Below are 18,174 nucleotides of genomic sequence, written 5' to 3'. Positions count from 1 at the left end.
CACGCAAACAGACGCACAAACACAAACCAGTACGGCCGGGGACAGGCGATCCGCTGCGAGGTGACTTTGCAGATGAGGAGGCAGTTGCAGGGGCAGCGCACATACTTCTTCCCAGCCGGGGCGTTCTTGATAGGCTATGAATGGAGAGAGGAGGAGGAGGAGGAGGAGGAGGAGGAGATGGAGGAGGAGGAGATGGAGGAGGAGATGAGGAGGAGGAGATGGAGGAGGAGAGAGGAGATGATGGAGGAGGAGGAGATGGAGGAGGAGGAGATGGAGGAGGAGGAGGAGGAGATGGAGGAGGAGGAGGAGGAGGAGGAGGAGGAGATGGAGGAGGAGGAGGAGAACGTAGAAGGAGAGAGAAAAGAGGTATAAAAGGGAGTGAAAAATAATAACATGTCCAACCGATAATCACCATCCACCAATAAGTGCAACAGTGAACTCTCTGCGATTTCACCACAATCTGATTGCTTTGATCACGGCTCAAGCCATCACCAACGTACAACTCCTGGTATACTAACATGACAAACAGGGATAGGCAGTTGTTGTTACTTTGCAGGAAACAAGCTTTTGCCTGACGGCGGCAAGTTATAGCACATATCCAGAACCCTGAATACTGTATATATAGAGGGAGCAAAAAAAATGGACTCATCCTGATAACCAACCCAAAAGGGCGCCTCTGTCACTAAGCTTTAGGCCCAAACCCATTTCTACCCTTTACCCCTTCCCCCTCCCATTGTTTTGAAGGGGTAAGGGGTAGAAATGGGATTGGGCCTAAAGCTTAGTGACAGAGGCACCCTTTTGGGTTGGTTATCAGGATGAGTCATTTTCTTTTCATTCTAAAAAGCAAATTTATGTTACAATTGTACAGTTCCCTGATTACAAGCATTCTCCCTTCCCCCTCCCCTTGTTTGAAGGGGTAAGGGGAAGGGGGAAGGGGTAGAAATGGGATTGGGCCTTAATGTGCTGCTGGACAACAATGGAACTCTACACCCCCCGAACAGACTGCCCAGGGTACTCGTGTAGGTAATTATGGTAATTAAATTGGGAGATGGGGCGCAAAAAAAATAAATAAATAAGAGTGTCATGTCGCCATGCAATTCCAAAAGAAACCCAGGGTTAACAAGAAGTAGGGAATCATGTTATTGCAATTTTTCCAACAGATTAAACAGCCACTGCTGTGTGCATGTTGGAGATTACATTGTGGGCAGAAAGATAGCCGAATAACCCTGTGTGTGAGATGGCCGTGCATGCGTGCGTGCATGTATACCATCAGCTGAAACCAGGGTTTGACAAAGTGTTTTGTCGACTAAGACGTACGATGTAGCAATTAGTTATGGTACGAAACCCAGTATTTATTAATATACACATGCAATATATTTGTTCACACTTTCTAAGAGCCATTATTGTAACAAACAACATGATTGTATGAAAAAATTAAATTCCACTCCCTTCGCATGCTTCAATAAAATTTACTTTTCTGGGGCCACTGGAAACTTCTACTGCAGTACATGCAAAGGCACATTTCTTATCGATAAAAAAACGTATAGACAGCTGGGATAGAACCGTAAACTAACAGCTTTTGCAAAGCATTTAAGACTGTGATTACTCTTTTAATGCATCACCCGATCAACTGACTACAGCCTCGATTGATTCTTCACTCATTACTAAATCTACCGTTGTCTAATCACTTAATCTACCATAACCATGTGTTTTTTCTTCTTTGCTACCATCATATGGAAATCAAGCTGCTTTAGATCTCTGGAAAGTCTTATTTCAGGACGACTTCGCCTGTCAGGGGAGTACGGTAAGAGGGAGTGAAACTAGTGATTTAAAGCCATTATGTAGAGACGTGATGAGAGTCTCTGAATATCAATCCACCTCAAAGATTGCCAGGGGTCCTCCCATTACACTAGCTGCTCCTTTCACAGCTGCCTAGTCCAATCGCTAGACACTTTCCCATGGCAATCATGTCAGAGTAGCCCTAAATACATAACTACTAATCGAGCTGAGTGCAATAAATTGAACAATCACTCTGATTACCAACTTCCCCAAACCACCACCACCACCAGAGAAACCAAGAACAAACAATGGGAAACAGAGCGCGAGGCGATAGGCCTATATAAGCCTGGCTGTGGTCTGATAAGGAAACAGATATTATATGGGCTTTTTAAGCCCATATTGCATGGGAAAGGTTGTTTATAACAACCATAAATAGAGTTGGACCCAGTGTTAGTGATAGCAGTAGTAGTGGTCGTAGAAGTAACAACCACATTGCATCAGGACATTTGAATCATTTTGCAACCTATTTTTCACGTGGATTGTGTTTTTGTTTCTCATGTATAATTGGGATGGGATGCGCGAGTACTGCCCCCTTGTGTACACATGGCATGGAAGTGTTACTGCGGCCCCTCGGCAAAGATCACTGCAAGTACTGTGCACAGATATTTGTGAATCAATACGTAGTAGTTGTAGTAGTATTCTTACTGGTCCCCCTCCTGTTAGTTTCACCTATCAGATTTTAGATGAATAGTCTAAAGATTGATAGACAATGTCAAATCCCTTCACTTTCTACCCCTTCATATATTGGACACATTAAAACTAGTTTCGACCAATCATGTGGCTGGAGGCGGGGTCTGTATGTGCATAATTGTCTATACAGCAAAGATAAACTCAGCCAGCACAAGTAAACTGTAAAATTAAATAAATAAAAAAGTGTGTGTACAGGTTTGAGAACACTTTGTAGGCTGGAGAAGTCCACATATTCAAATCCTTCTAAAAGCTTTACCACTTGGGCGAGTACGTTTAAATCCATAGAATATCTGTGAAACTCAAACAGGAAAACAAGGCATTACTCCGCCCCTTTGAGATTCGGGTTCCTGGCCCTGGCTACGTGCCCCCCCCCCCCCCCCCCCCCCACCACCCCCAAAAGGCCTCCTACAACAGTGAAGAGCTCCCCAGATAATAACCCTACCGTGGCCTCGTTGCACACGCCGCACTTCACCACATGCTGGTGGATCTTGCCCTCCACCGAGATCAGGCTCTGGCACACGCGGCAGCTGATGACGGGCGCGCTGCCGCTCTCCGGCGAGGTGAGCGGGGAGTAGGGTGGGGGGTCCTCCCCTAGGAGCACGGAGGGCTGGGATGGACTGGGGAACGGCGGGAAGCCTGGGGGGGGGGGTCCACAAAGAGCGACAGAGAGAGACACAGAGAGACACAGAGAGGAGATTTGAGGGATGGGGCTTCAAGGTTAGCTTGAAGATTAGTAATAGAACCCAAGATTGCATGTGTTTTTGCTGCCATCTTAAAAGGTTTAAAAGCCCTTCTTACAACTGTTAAGAACATGCGATGTGGGCTAATCTCTGCACTTTACTCTGTGTCTGATGTATAACACTCTTTGCTTCATCGCCCTTTATATCCTGGTTATAATAAACTGGTTATCCTTCATTCAAATGTTGCTTGCTTAAAACCAAACCGCAATCAAACCAATGTCATCAAATAAGGAAATGCTCAATGATTATCCGTTTTTTACTACCTTGTTCATTGGCAGCTCAGCTTTAACCTCCAGATGGAGCAGACAGCCAAATATGATAAGAAAGACCCTGTTGATAGCTTGCACGTGTTGCAGAGAGACGATGGGGAGAGTGTAAGGGGGAATTACAACAAGTTGACAACTCAAAACCGCTGAAAGTCAGTGTTTGAGTAAGAAGATTCCCCTGAGGCTTTCTGGAACTGGATTTACAGACCTGCATTTATATTATTGCATCAGGTAGGAGGTACAGACCATTGACCAATGTGACACCCAAAGGCAGCCATTTGAACTATTTCCAGTGCAGTCCGATGACTTTGCGACAGTGGGAAGAGAGTGGACTCGAGTGCACAGAGAGCAGCATTCACCTAGTACGAAGGAATAATCAGGGATCCAACTCACGAGGGACTGCTGCTCGTTGGCTAGAGTTAACTCTCACGACAAATTACTTAAATTGGGATTAACAAGGAAATGTGATCCAGTGTCCAGTGTATGAGGAAGGAGCTTTGTAAATACATTGCTTGTGGAATGCAGACAGGGCCTGTTATTGGAACGAATAAGTGTGTAAGAAGTCAGAAGGGAACGGAAGGGACACCTGTAGTCAAGTGGGACACACCTATTTTAATGCTGTTACACAACAGTTGACCCTTGCTGATCCATGGGCCTTTCTGACAAGCTAAAGCTAAAAACTGAACGCAGGAAAGCTTAAGAATCGTGTATGCAAACGTATCTATACTCTTATGACCAAGCAATTATCTAAACAGTCATCTGGCAGTTAAGGACGTTCAGTGTTTTATCAAAATGACAATCAAATGAGATTGGCATCAGTCTTTCCTACAAGTCCTACAGCAATATGTCAAGCATCTCATCCGGCCTATCAACATACCTTTTACAATTAAACACATGGCGGCCACATTACTGCGAACCGCCTATTGTTAGAATTGTGACGATACAACAGATGACCTGCATCACTAAATAGTCAAACAGGTATCATGCTGCCACGCAGAGCTAATGTAGACTTAGCATAGCAGCTCGCTAGGATACCATTTCTAACATCAAGAACCGACTTGGCTTAGATGATGCAAGCACACAGCTGGATGTATATGTTGTAAATCGTGCACCACATATACTCTCAGTTGTATCCCGTGTTCTAAAGACACAATTTCAGATTTTCGGGTGGCTTGATACGCGCAACATAGATGCAACCAGGCCGGTTCTTTGTCGCTGTCACATCGGCTAAGCTAGCTAATGCTAACTAGGATGCCAAGTCAGTGGAGGAGGATAGGCTCGGGTGGCGGCGGGAGGAGCGCCCGATGGATACTCACTTTGTGGTTTGTTGGGCGCACCGTAGGGTGCCGCTCCGGGAGACACCCCGCCGTTCCCGCTGCCGAGCGCGCCATCTCCTAGGTCTGACAGTAGCGGAGACCTCTCGCCGTCCGCCATACCGAGAGCAAAGGCGTGGGGAGTGGGGCCGTGGATTGTAACGATACGGTGTTGTATTGTTGTGTCGGAAATGCACGCGTCACATGATCACCCCACCACTACATCTGCCGCTGCGGTAATGATACGTGGAGGCGGTGTACGCCCCCAGCCACAGGCCCTTGGATCAGGATGAGGACGCTCATGATGAGGCAAATATTATGGAATAGAATTGATATCGGATTCGGTCTCGCATTGTGTCTACCAATACTGATGATAATCCAATACTAGTGATATAATAACAAATATCATGACATAAATGCAATTTATTAGGACTCGATACACATCAACACAAAAATAGGCACTTTTCACAATTACTCTCATAAAGTGTTATGGGTTTCATCGCATGACCAAACATTTCGGGCCTTTCGACCCATCCTTTATACTTTCGTGAAATATACACACATATTTTTCTAAATATAGCATTTACTAACATTTCCTTGCGTGTAAAACCACTAATGAGAACCACTTTCAATAGTTATTGCAAGTTTATAGAGTCCATGGGCCGGTTCATCAATAGAGATACCTCCAGCACCTCTCTATCGCTGAAGAACTGAGCCTTCCCTTCACGGCAGTGGATTGGATGGGGAAGATGAAGACCCAGTTTACTGAAGGGAGAACCGAAATAGAAAATCTTCAAAATCATACAATAAAATTGTATGACAGGGTCCTAGCTGTGATATCTGACAGCTATGGAAGCTAATGCATGCACAATACGTGATTGCCAGATAGTACAGTCTGTATGAAAGACCACATGAAGCTCAGTCAGAACAGTGTACTTTATAGAACGTAGTAAATGAGTCGATACTGTCTCCTATTTTCGTGAACATTCTAAATCATTACATCTCATTATAGATTTATCGTCTTGCAATTACAACCTAGAAGAAATTTAGAATGAGTTAATTTCCAACGATTTCGGACCAAACTCTGAATGTGTGAACATCTTTTGTTTTTTACATTTTTCATAATGGTAATGGAATGCTATATTTGCTACATTTTCTAACTGCTAAAGCGCCCTTACTATTTTGGCGTCCTCAGATCGAGGAACTTCTCCTTAACGTCCAGGACAACATCTGTTGCTTTGGTTTCTGGAAGTTTGATTTTTATCTGAGAGAGAAGTGGGCAGATATAACAGTATAGTTACAGTATAAAACTTAATATGCGTTAATCAAGTAATTCCCCCCCCCCCACACCCCCAAAACAGGGTTGTGTGTGTGTGTGTGTGTGTGTGTGTGTGTGTGTGTGTGTGTGTGTGTGTGTGTGTGTGTGTGTGTGTGCGCGTGTGTGTGTGTGTGTGTGTGTGTGTGTGTGTGCGCGTGTGTGTGGGACAGCCTGTGGCCTCCACCTGCAGAGGGGGAGAGAAAGATGTGTTTCATGAAGCCCATGAAACACACTATCGTACTCTTAAGCACTCAGAGATAAAGGTCATTGCCACTAGCTGGAGGGCCACAAGATTTGTGCCTCGGGCTCAAATTTGCAGATACTTCAGAGCCAGAAGAATCTGCGAAAAAAAATAACAACAGAGAATAACATGACTTGCAGAATTGTTATCCCCTTGGTGATTGGTTTAGGTGAAAGCTGCCCCGCCCATTTTCTGATGAACGGCTCTGACCGAAATCACGTCAGAGTGAATTATGTGAAACCATAATATTCAGGATGATTGTCCGGCTGGGGTGCATGGCTGGTTATGGCTAAGTACACCAGCTGGTGGTAAAATAAAGGCCCTTAAACAGAATCCTGAGAGAGAAAGCACCAGGATGGGCTGGTGTTCTTACCTTCATGGCCTCACATTTCATGGACGATGGGTCCTTCCCACTGAGCCCCAAGAAGACGTCTTCTGTCCCCACATTCTGCTTCAGTATTATTTCATACCTGCACAGATTCATACAAACACACACAAACGCACAGCGCAACACACAAAGTTACAGTAAGATGATAGGACCAGAGCTTAACCCACGCAACCACATTATGATAAACATAGTTTTGTCTCGTGTGACTGACTCATTTCTAGATGACCATAGAATATTGTGTACATTTCAAAGGTCTTGTATATTTCTGAGGCTGTCATATGTTGTGATGCATGTTTATTTAGCATACATTTGATTACAATTTGCAAATCTTTAATAATCAATGAGACAGTTGGTCGTATTATATTAGAGCGTGTGAGATCATTTTCAGTAGCATGTCTTTAAAGTAAATTCCAATGTGGCCAGGTTGTCTTACTCTGGCTGTGGTCGTGGATCTGCCAAGTCATCATAGTGGGAGCCCTCAGCTACCTCCTCCTCACTCCATATATCTTTACTGTCCTTCTTAATGTAAGCACTGGACCCTGTCGGTTTGGAGAAACGTATGCAATTTTTTTTTTGTGAAATTATAAATCGTCTATATTTTGTTTGTCTATATATCTTTGTTTGATCCCTACAAGAGTTATATTCACCTATATCAGGGGAGTAGATAACTAAAATGTTTCTTAATGAAATAACAAAATACATAACCTAAAGGACAATGTAAAGCACAAATAGTAACGCATTTCCATTTTTTCTCGAACATCAGAAATTACCGTGTGGCTCAGTGCTAGTTTTGGGTGGGGGACCAATGTCTCCCGGTCCAATATGTGCACCACCTCTCACATTCTGTAATAAGCAATTATGGTTTGTTATTATTTTGGATTATGCCAAAAAGGCTTAAATGTTCACCAGTGTTTGCTGTTTGCGCATAGGCAGGAAAGGTTTAGCACGCTGGCTCTGTGGCTTACTTTGGGATCCTCTTCTTCGTCACCCTGTTGAGTCGACAGCATGCTAGAGAGAGCCTGCATACTCTCAAATGATGATAATCCCTGTAACTCCATTCCCACCGCAAACAGACTTCTTAAAATACTACTAAACGACCACGCTGGTAAAAAAAAAAGAAGCAACCCCAATAATGATTGTGTTGCTCCTTGCCGTTACCAAGGAGACGCAAGTTTCCTGGCTGCCATGGAAACCAAATGTACGTCACTGCCTCATTTTTTAATAAAAAGATCCTCAAAGAAACTATTGTTTTTTTAATTCATTAGTTTGTTTCACTCTGTACACTCCTATTTAATTATTCATATACGTTTGAAGGTATTTCTTAAACTAGCGATATAATCACTTAGTGCCTTTTGTACTTGCCCACTCACCGTACTTGGAGGAACGCATGGACTACACCGCTCGGATCAGGCTCAAGGTGACAGGCACCACTACTACAACTCAAATGCTGCCCGCCGTGTTCGCTACCACAGAGGACAACAAACCAGTCCCCATAGTGGTAGACAGAGATGCCCTATCTCTGTACACTACCCCAAAAGAAACGTTCAACTATGTGGAGACGGAGGCAGGCAAATTGGAGAGCGGTATCGCCAGCATAAGGACGTCCCTGGAGCCCTATTCGGCATGGTGTCAAGACGTCAATGGAAACATAAGACCCAAAGTTCAGCGAGTCACCCGCTTTGGAAACGAGGTCTGTGCTTATTTAAGACAGCCACCGGATGGTTTCTACCCCCGAGCTGGAATCATTGGTTTCGCCGGTGTGGTGGGATTTTTTCTTGCCAGAGGATCTAGAATAAAAAGGATAATCTACCCTGCCGGCCTGATTGCCATTGGTTCGACCCTCTACTACCCGGAACAAGCGGTGGCGATCGGGAAGTCCACAGGGGACTCCGTGTACGACTGCGCTCTCCAGGGTTATGTTGCCCTTGATAAGTTGGTGAGGCCCGGGAAAAAACAAAACAGCCCTTCGGACCCCAAACCATGATCACAGACTTGCGTCGAATTCCGAGTCGACATGCTGCAAGATAACTATTTGAGTTATCGATCGATGGACTAACTATACTGACTCGTCCGTCTTGGTTTTGGATTAATGTCTGAGGTGGGATACTGCCTCTGTCAAGGGCTTTAAACTTGATTAAATTATTTCAGATCTAATATTTATCTGCTCTTAATAAAATCTTAATTTCAGTTTACACTTGCGTCAATTATTTCAGCATCATCAAGTTCAAATGTCAATAAAGCAGAATATCACTGTTCAAATTACATGAAACTATTCATTCTGTTCGAAGTGAGTCTATTTAAGATTAACATTCATCCTAGCAGTCAAACAACCAAAGTCGACTGCATGTACTTTACATTATAAACAAACAGAACAATGTCATACATACGTGGATGTTTAATATCTTTATTTGCCTCATCACGAAAAAGTATACAAAATTTAAATTATTAACCATTCCAAAAAAAAAAAGTTATTGTTCCAACTTTTACAGAAGCACCAGCTTCTCATTCAGGGCGATTTGAGCTTGGGTGAGGTTGGACAAATAGGTCACCATCAACAGGTCCTGAAACAGAAAGCACAGACGGGATTAACTCTTAAGGTACGGCCACACTGAATCCGTTACGCGCCTAACCTGCCGCTTGGTCATTGTGTGTCACAAAAATGGTTCAACGCGCCTACGCAGCTAGATGAGCCCGCATAAAACGTATTTTCCCCCGCCACTTTTCTTTTGCTCCACAAACATGGCTGAGATCACCAGCCATGTTTACTGTATTTGTTGTGGGATTTCGAGGAGAGTAGGAAACCCAAACGCCGTCGTGTTTGGGGGCATGACATCCTCCGTAGGCGCTCACAGCTGGGTGAGTTTCACCACCTCCTCCAGGAACTCCGCCTGGACGACGGCCGGTTCCAGACGTATTTCGGGTTGACTGGGGCCATGTTCGATGACCTGCTAGCCCGGGTTGGTGCCAGGATCTCCCGTCAGGACACCAACTACAGGCGCTCCATATCAGCTGCGGAGCGCCTGTCCTCCGTCTCTCTGCCAGTGACGTCGGTTCAAGCTCAACGCTGATTGGCTATCTCGGCCAAGCGTCACGCGTAGTAGTGTAAAAAGTTAAATTTTTTGAACTCCGCGCGTAGGTGCGTTGGGCGCGTTATTTAGGTGCGTAACTCGTGTAACGCGCCACTTTAGCGCGTGTAACGCATACACGCACCTAAACCAATGGTTCCCTATGCAAAAATGACGATTTTCTTTAATTTGGGGCGCGAGTAATTGTCATTTCTTTAATGACAATTACTCGCGTAACGCGTTCAGTGTGGCTGTCCCTTTAGACTCATAAAGACTAGAACCATCTCACTGTGGGCAACAGTAACGAAAGCATGAGATGTACTATACTGGCCTACAACCTCATAATAGATGTACAAAACCGGTCAGTTATTGTAGCGTTTACTCAATACTAATTTTGGAAAAAATGAAATAAACATGTTACGTTTGAGTAAGTTGCCTGAGCTCAAGCACTGCTTGATTTCACTGCCACTTCTTCCAGCACTCGCATGCGGCTTAACACATCGCAGTGTGGGAAATAGAAAGCTAGATACTATAAATATTGGCACAAGTGAAAACACGTGAACACTCACATTGATGTTGGAGTTCAGCATGGTCTCAAAGTCCTCTGCCGAGATGGTGGGCACCTTGTTGATCAGGTCCATCAGGAAGCGGCCCACGCTGTTGTCCGCTGTCGCCTTGCCAGACTGAGGAAGCATAACAACTCGACTCAGCCACTGGCACAACGAGGATTCTGATTGGTTATCGTTTTGTGAATGAACCGTTTGTTTTGTGAATGAACCATTGTTTTACTTCTTACTCCATTGTGCTTGTACATAGCTAGTCAGGCCAACTAGGTTCATGAGTATTTGTGAACATATCTAGCATTTATGTTACATTGATACCGCTTTACTAATACACTTTTAACAGCTTATTGACAAGATAAATACTGACGGGTTTTAAAGAGCTGAGTAATAGGAGCCTGACATCCCCAGACTAATTAGCGAATGCGTCATTTCTATTCCCAATCTGATAGACCTACGGCCAATCAGACCATGGTTACATGTGACACATCAACAGCACCCAACTTTGTTGTTGATTAAAATGCCTCGAAGGCGTTCCAAAAGGGCACTCCTCTCTGAAGTCATCATATCAACCCCGCCCCAAATTAGACTAAATGTTGTGATTGGCCTGTCCCGGGCCGGGTCTGCTGGAAATCTTACTGAACTGAAGGGGGGGGGGGGGAAGGTTTATTATTAGCTACCCTAGTTTTTGCTATGGCTATGCGTTCAGCATGGCATTACTGCAAATGTACTTTTCCTAGACCTTGTGGCAAAAAAGTTATAATAAATTAAATTTATATAGCGCTTTTCTCGTACTCAAAGCGCTTTACATAGGAGCACAACAATAAACGAACAAAAGGAAATGCAAAGTAAAGGTGTCGATGCCTTTTTGCAGATCCCAAGGTGGAGAGGCTTCTGCATCGTGCATAGTATTGTTAAGAGGCACTCTCCATACTACTCCCTTCTATGTGATTCGATCAACCTGATGTTATGACCCGACTGCGGTGGGTCTGAACCTACAAAAAATTTACAAAGCCCTTCACAGTGATTTGCGTCACACCACATCATCTCGTTCGTGGTGACACTCTTTTGTTCCCTGTTCGAAGGTACTCACCAGCACATCCTCAATGTAGGTGAGAACGGTGGCGAGCATGTCCTGCACCCTGGAGGCCGAGCCGCCCACCTGCGACAGGTCCGAGGTCAGGCCCTTGGTGCGGCTGGGAGTCACGCGAGTCCTCTGCAGGAGGTCAACTGAAACACACAGCACTAGCGCATGACAACCCCGCCTAGCCTACAATGTCATTATCGGCCGATAACCTGAGTAGACTTCTGTCTAAGTTAATGCATGTGTCGCACGCCTAGTGGTCCAAGTATACTTTATTTTAAAGCAGCTTTAGTGGAAAAGAGGCATTGGTGTTTGGCGTTCTTACCGCCTATCCTCTCGGTGTCGTAGTAGATGTATTTCACACTCAGTGGGGTGAACATCACGCCGACCGTCTTGCCTGGCACGCCCATCTGAGCGCTGTAGCAAAACAACGATAAGAAGATGCCTCATTAATCCCATGAGGGAAATCCAGGTGATACAGAAGCACTCACAGAAAAGAGAAACTGTTCAAATATGGGGTTAGGATTAAATTAGATGTGAAATATATAAAATACAGCTGGGGTTGAAAGAGCAGTAAAATAAATAGAAAATACATCGTTTTACAAGCTCTATGAATTAGTCATTGTCTGGTTACATTAACGCAATATAAACAAAATAAGGCTATGTATTTAAATGATCAATTTCAACATTTCGGAAAAAAAACAGTCCCTTCAGATGCACATTCATTGAACATCTAAATACAAATGGCGACCACTTCACAGTGAGAGGGACGTACCTGACGTAGGCGCGGATGTTCATCTTGCCGCTCTGCAGGGCGGTGTCCACGGTGAGGTGGATTGGGTTGGTGGCCTCTCGGCTGTAGTACTCATGGATCAGCACCGAGTGCTCCGTGATGTCAAACCCGGTGGCGTACCTGTTCAAAATAGGTTGCACGTTTATGGGATGCAGTAGAATGATTAGGGTCCCTACACAAAAAACGAATCATTAACAACTTAGTTAGCATACCGGGAGTTTATTAACAAAAAATACAGACTTTTCGAGTCTGTGCATAAGCCATTTAGGCTGTTGCATTGCTCCGGGCCACTTTGGGCAAGCTCTATACTCGATTATCAACGCCCTGTCAATAAGCCCTGTCTGGAGGGTTTATTTTATGGGTTTTCATGCCGAAAAGGACCCTGGGTTCAATTTTCGCCGGAATTACAGTTTACGTTAAAAAACAGGGATAACACAATGTATTTTTACTCCTTTAAAGCTTTGCAGACAAAGCCTTTTTCTCACCATCCAATGATGACCTCGCTGGGCGACACCCTCTTGTGGAGCTCGTACATGTTCTTGGCGAACTCCATGTCCACAGCAACCTGTAGTTAAGAGAATCGGCATGGCGGTTTCCAAATTACATTCATAAAATCATTAAGCAACTTAACGCCCACTGATAAGGTGATTGACGTGCCTCCCCTCTTAGTTATCTGGCAATAAAAGTTAGAAAGACCACTGCCATTTTCGAAGTATAGCAATGCTAATTATTATGTTGCAAGATTGTCTAGTCATTAATCGTGAAATATTTTTTCTTATGGGAAGACTGTTTGACAACAGCGTTTCTCATGCAAGACGTGGCAAAACAAACTGACAATTCGTTTGCCTAGTGCCGGTATATTTAGGTTTAACCTTATTCTTATTTTAAAGTATTACAACTATTGAGTACTCCTAACGTTATTCGGCGGAGTATCGCCAACATTAACTCCCATAATGCATTCTGATGTAAAACCACAATACAGTTACTAATCATTTAGCAATAACGTACCTCATCCTCCGACTCATTGTGGGGGACAGAGAAGCAGTTGGTCACCTCCACAGAGTGCTTCTCGATGGTGCCTGAGAAGACAGTGGCGATAGCATCTATTAGTATGGCTCAACTCGCCCTACCGGCTAACTGGTTACACAACTGCAGGTGGATACAGCCACACGATTGACCCCTAAATCCCACTAAGCTATACTAAAGAGTAGCTCTAGAAGTGTTGGTTTGACGGCAGACATGTTTCGCATTAAACAAATAACGTTAAACAGCTGTTACGGTATTGTTAGCTCGGATCTGCTAACTGGCCGTCCAGATGTACTGCACTGAAACGGGAGAACATGCGTTAGCAAGTGAGCTAATGCCTGCTAGCTGCCCATCACTTATTTCCACTGTTCCCGGTCTGCCAGAAGCCCGTTCTTTAAACAATTTTAACGTTTACCTAATAATGTTCCGATGACACGGCTAGCCCCCTCATTTCGACGCTCGTAAGAGTCGCCGATGGAAGCAAGAACAACAGGGTGAATTTTCACCGCTGGACCGTACACGGACATCTTGAAAGAGGAAGACGAACCGTAGCGAATGTTTTGATTGGTGGGACAAAGTGTGGGGAGAAATGGTTAGACTGCCGCCTAGCGGTCGGGGTGCAATTAAACTATCGTTTAATAATCGTGATTATGAAACAGTGCAGTTAGACTGGGTTGATCAGGTATAGGCCATGTATTAGGACTTCTCTCAGAGATTAAAGCACATTGAAATTGTGGGTTTGTTTTTAGAAATATGGAAAAACGACTGGGGTAACTGATCACCCATACAAATATGAAACACACATGTATAGGCATAAACATTACTATTCCAAATTGTCCACAATAAGTAACTTATGAATGAATGAAAAAATATTATACTGACGAAATGTAGATAAACTCCCATAAATGTGCCGGCAGTAATATTCCTAGGGGCTGGGTCTGTGACAGCATCCCCCAGTCCTTCCTACCTGCGCAGCTGCCGGCGAGGTTCTCGTCTCAGATGAGGGGAACGATGCTCTCCACGGTTATCGCGTGACCACCATTTATCACATTTGGAGCCGGGCACAGGTTGTAGCCCACTGAGCCTGCCATTATTAATCAGCCTGCTCTTTTCTACCTTTTCAATATTTATTTATTTACTGATTTGGGGATTTCCCGGATTTTAAAAAACTAAACACGGAGCGGTCGCTTGTGCGATTGCCTTTGTTTCCTGGAGAAGCGGACAGGGGGGGTGAACCGTGATGCTGCATCGCTCGCCCACCCGAACAGAGCGCTGGTAAACAGAAGACATGGATGTCATTGACGGGAAAGTGGCCATTCCTGTTCGCTCTAACCTCACATCGTCCGTTGTTGAACGATAGGCTCTCCTCTGCATGGTGTTTCGCTGCTGAACAGGTAAGCTATTCAGGCCTTTGGGTACCTTGCTAATAATGCGCGCGTGCGTGCGTGTGTGTGTGTGTGTGTGTGTGTTTGTGTGTGCGTGCGTGTGTTTGCGTGTGTGATTGTGTAAGCGTGTGTGTGTATTCATGCATGTGTGTGCGTGTGTGTGTATGTACAATAACCTGCTTGTTAATGTGCTGGGTTGTCTGACATACAAGGTGACTTTATGTGTTTATTTTTATACATCTATCATGCGTAATAATGCGTCATGCTGATCGTCGATACCAGTTTCCCCAGAACTCCTCCCATTGCATATCAATGGCCTTATATCTTCAAAGGCAACTCAATTGGAGTGGCCAGTGGCTTTATCAGTCTATTTCAGACCCCCTCAGGATTATATAAGCAGAGACAAACCTCATGAGCAAATTAAAACACAAATCAAAACAATTAAACAAGATGTAAATAACGCGCTGGATTACTCGCTTACACGCACACACACACACACACACACACACACACACACACACACACACACACACACACACACACACACACACACACACACACACACACACAAACATACTCTTTCGCACACGCACTTAAACTTGGACTGCCTGACCCTCTGCTCTTAATCAAACATGCAACACTGGAAGCACTATATACTATATATAATACTATTACAATAGTACTATATATAGTACTATTGTAATAGTATTATATATAGTACTATAATAGTACTATAATATTATAATAGTACTCAAGATAAAAGTACTATTCTTATTCAGCATATGTTTTCCTCACTACCTACCTGCCAGGGGACAATGACAGGGTCATTTTTACTCTTTATCGTTCGTTTACTCACTCCCTTACGCATGCATGGTTCGCCGATGGGCTCATAGAAGTGCTGAATTTGCACAGACGTACGTAGGTGTAGTAGTTCATTTCCAGAAGGACAAGTCAGCATGCGGCAGTCTCTTTGAGCTATGGAGCTCGCGGTAAGTGCCGCATGAGCGAGAGTCCTCCGAAGAACCACATGTCATGGCATTAACCGATGAGGCGGGGGAATCGACATGACAGCAGCAGCACTTAATCAATGGCAACAATGTCAAATGACCCTCTGTCTCCGCCCCCTTTCTTCTCTTCCAGGGCTCGCTTTCCAGGGAAACAAATGGTGCATGCAGTGGCCACCGGACAGCTCCGGCCATAAAAGAGGACCATTAATAACACAATTATACACTTGAACACACACACAAAAGAACATACATATACAGAGAGAGAGAGACACACACGCACATACACGCACGGACCTACGCACATACACACACACACACACACACACACACACACACAGAGCAACTGCCACGCTCAACCACACACACACACACACACACATACACTTACATACACACACGTCATAATGGCGCTCGAGAACTCTGTCTTCCACTCGCGTCCTGGGTCGCTCTCCTTGCCATTGGACGGAGAGAGGGGGCGGGTAGGGGAGGGGCCAGACCCCCTGGACTCCAAGGGGGAGTCCTCCGTTCTGCTCCCCGCCGCCGCCGCGGCCACCACCACCACCACCACCACCAGCAGCATCACCACCAGCAGCAGCACCACCAGCACCACCGCCGCCCCCGTCCCGGGAGTCCTAAACCCATCCCAGGAGCTCGGCCCCGTGGTTACCACGGAGACGGACCCATCGCCGGTCGAAGCGGGAGTAGAGGCGGAGGACGGGCCGCCCTTGGCCAAGGTCAAGAGGTCGTTCCAGTCCAAGCTGGCGGAGCGGGAGCTCAACGCGAACACGCAGCAGCCCAAGAAGATCAGGGTGGTGGAGAAGGAGAGGGGTCGTTTCGGCTGGGGTGAGTGCCCCCCCCCCCCCCCCCCCCCCCCCACTGAGAGCATGGCCTGTTCACACACACACACCCATCCTGGGCGGCATGGAGCTCGTGTGGAGTAGGAGTCGAGCGGTTTGGCCGGTAACCGCGAGGTTGCTAGTTCGATCCCCGGCTCCTCCTAGCTGGGTGGCGAGGTGTACCATGAGACGGGAGAACATGCTCACCCCTTAATCCTCCCGATGAGCTGACAACGCCGTGAACGTGTGCATGAACGGGTGAACGGTGATAATGTTGTAAAGCGCTTTGGTTAGCCCCTGGTTACAAAAAAGCGCTAAATAAATGCAGTCCATTTACCGTCCTTTGAATGAACCAGCGGCTTCAGGTCCAGGGATTGGCCCATGAGACCATCTTTGTCCCGCCTTAAAAGTTTTGCAGGCCCATCTTGCATCTGTTTCTGCCCGCAATGTTTCTTTTTCACCATCCCAATTGATGTATGCCCATCGCACCACACTGAGTGTTTCATCGGGGTTCGCCTTTACAACTCTGTAGGCTTGCAGTCTGTTTGCATATACAGGACCTCTAATTTATACACACCTTTCAAACCATTTAAGTTGTATCATCATATCAGTGAATATCTATATCTGATGGGATATCTCCGATCACATATGCAACGCGTGTTGTCGAACCCCAAAGTTAAGCACTTGCTGCTGGCAACATCCCAGTTCAAGAATGTTCCAGGACGTGCAATCACCAAGTGGAGTGGAGTTCAGTACGGGGGGCGATAACGTTTGATTGGATATCATTAACACTTGATTTGCGACTTGGGTTTGGGTAGCTGCCTAATCCAATGTTATTTTCATGATCACTTGGTGCTTTGTGAAATAGACAGTAAGTAGTATGGTTAATGATACCCTCTACAGTTTGAAAGGTTTAAAGGCTGCACTGAGCGAAACTAAAGTATTGTTTCTTTCATTTCCAAATGAACACGAGGATTTATAGGACAGAACATGATGCACTATTCCCAGAGGTTAGATATACCTCTTCTTAGCAAATAATGAACGGTCCCGACTCCCCAGACTCTCATAAGCAAAGCTACTAATCTGTGTTGGATATGTACTTGATAACTTTCTGGACAATACATCTGTGATAAAGCAATGCAGCTTTTTTCTTCCCTTTAGCCCGCACTAATGGGATGCAGCGCCTCTGCTCTCATGCAATCCCAATGAGAGCGACACGAACTTCGTCTGAGCAAAAAAAATAAAATAAATTTATAATAATAATTCATGTGCACGCAGAGACTATGGCGGCCGAAATTAGACTATGGCGGGGTGCCATAGTCTCGTCAATGTGTGGGAAACACTGCTCACCCTCTGTGTATTGGACACACTGCATGGGGCACATGTGTGCACACATCTATTCTCTTCTCCTGACTGCAATAGTTGTGATACCAACTCTTGGCACTTTCTCCACTGGCCTTCCATTCCTTCTGACTGTGAGCTGACCTTTAAATGAATTAGAGCCGTTTCCCATCCCAGCCTTCCTTTCTCTTGTTTTCCTCAGGGACCAGACAATCCAGAATATTCTTTGCCGTTGTTCAATTTAATACAACTAGCAGGGCAGAAGCCTCCCATCTCATGTTG

General features: G+C 45.2%; 5 protein-coding genes across 5 annotated transcripts in view; 2 read left to right on the top strand and 3 right to left on the bottom strand.

The window, feature by feature from the left end:
* The window catches only part of pip4p1a (phosphatidylinositol-4,5-bisphosphate 4-phosphatase 1a), a 12,195-nt gene extending 7,072 nt beyond the window's left edge, over positions 1–5,123 (bottom strand). Inside the window, exons 1-3 of the mRNA XM_060058256.1 lie at positions 4,852–5,123; positions 2,972–3,165; positions 6–134 (exon numbers count right to left, since the gene is read on the bottom strand). Coding sequence (XP_059914239.1) covers positions 6–134; positions 2,972–3,165; positions 4,852–4,969 — 441 coding nt within the window. The 5' untranslated portion in view covers positions 4,970–5,123. The remainder of the gene's footprint in view (positions 1–5; positions 135–2,971; positions 3,166–4,851) is intronic.
* Positions 5,124–5,275: 152 nt separating this feature from the next.
* On the bottom strand, positions 5,276–8,295 carry dnaaf6 (dynein axonemal assembly factor 6). The gene is made up of 7 exons (XM_060060025.1): positions 8,166–8,295; positions 7,761–7,897; positions 7,566–7,638; positions 7,229–7,334; positions 6,781–6,877; positions 6,027–6,112; positions 5,276–5,613 (listed from the first exon to the last, which is right to left on the bottom strand). The coding sequence occupies exons 1-7, from the start codon at positions 8,182–8,184 to the stop codon at positions 5,484–5,486; spliced, it is 648 nt and encodes a 215-aa protein (XP_059916008.1). The 5' UTR covers positions 8,185–8,295; the 3' UTR covers positions 5,276–5,483.
* Positions 8,183–9,352, top strand: LOC132463710 (MICOS complex subunit MIC26-like). Its single transcript, XM_060060026.1, has one exon. It carries the CDS (start codon positions 8,183–8,185, stop codon positions 8,777–8,779), a length of 597 nt encoding a protein of 198 aa, XP_059916009.1. The 3' UTR covers positions 8,780–9,352.
* Positions 9,186–13,897, bottom strand: eif3f (eukaryotic translation initiation factor 3, subunit F). Its single transcript, XM_060060022.1, has 8 exons — positions 13,739–13,897; positions 13,306–13,376; positions 12,783–12,862; positions 12,280–12,417; positions 11,830–11,921; positions 11,514–11,650; positions 10,430–10,543; positions 9,186–9,356 (listed from the first exon to the last, which is right to left on the bottom strand). The coding sequence occupies exons 1-8, from the start codon at positions 13,848–13,850 to the stop codon at positions 9,279–9,281; spliced, it is 822 nt and encodes a 273-aa protein (XP_059916005.1). The 5' UTR covers positions 13,851–13,897; the 3' UTR covers positions 9,186–9,278.
* Positions 13,898–14,239: 342 nt separating this feature from the next.
* Positions 14,240–16,813, top strand: LOC132462626 (adipocyte plasma membrane-associated protein Hemomucin-like). The gene is made up of 3 exons (XM_060058253.1): positions 14,240–14,717; positions 15,849–16,558; positions 16,779–16,813. Exons 2-3 carry the CDS (start codon positions 16,120–16,122, stop codon positions 16,811–16,813), a joined length of 474 nt encoding a protein of 157 aa, XP_059914236.1. The 5' UTR covers positions 14,240–14,717; positions 15,849–16,119.
* Positions 16,814–18,174: the final 1,361 nt, after the last annotated feature.

Source organism: Gadus macrocephalus, chromosome 8 (assembly GCF_031168955.1).
Source record: "Gadus macrocephalus chromosome 8, ASM3116895v1".
In the NCBI taxonomy this organism is placed as follows: domain Eukaryota; kingdom Metazoa; phylum Chordata; class Actinopteri; order Gadiformes; family Gadidae; genus Gadus; species Gadus macrocephalus.
Note: the sequence above shows the minus strand (reverse complement) of the source record. Positions and strands in the feature narration are given on the sequence as shown.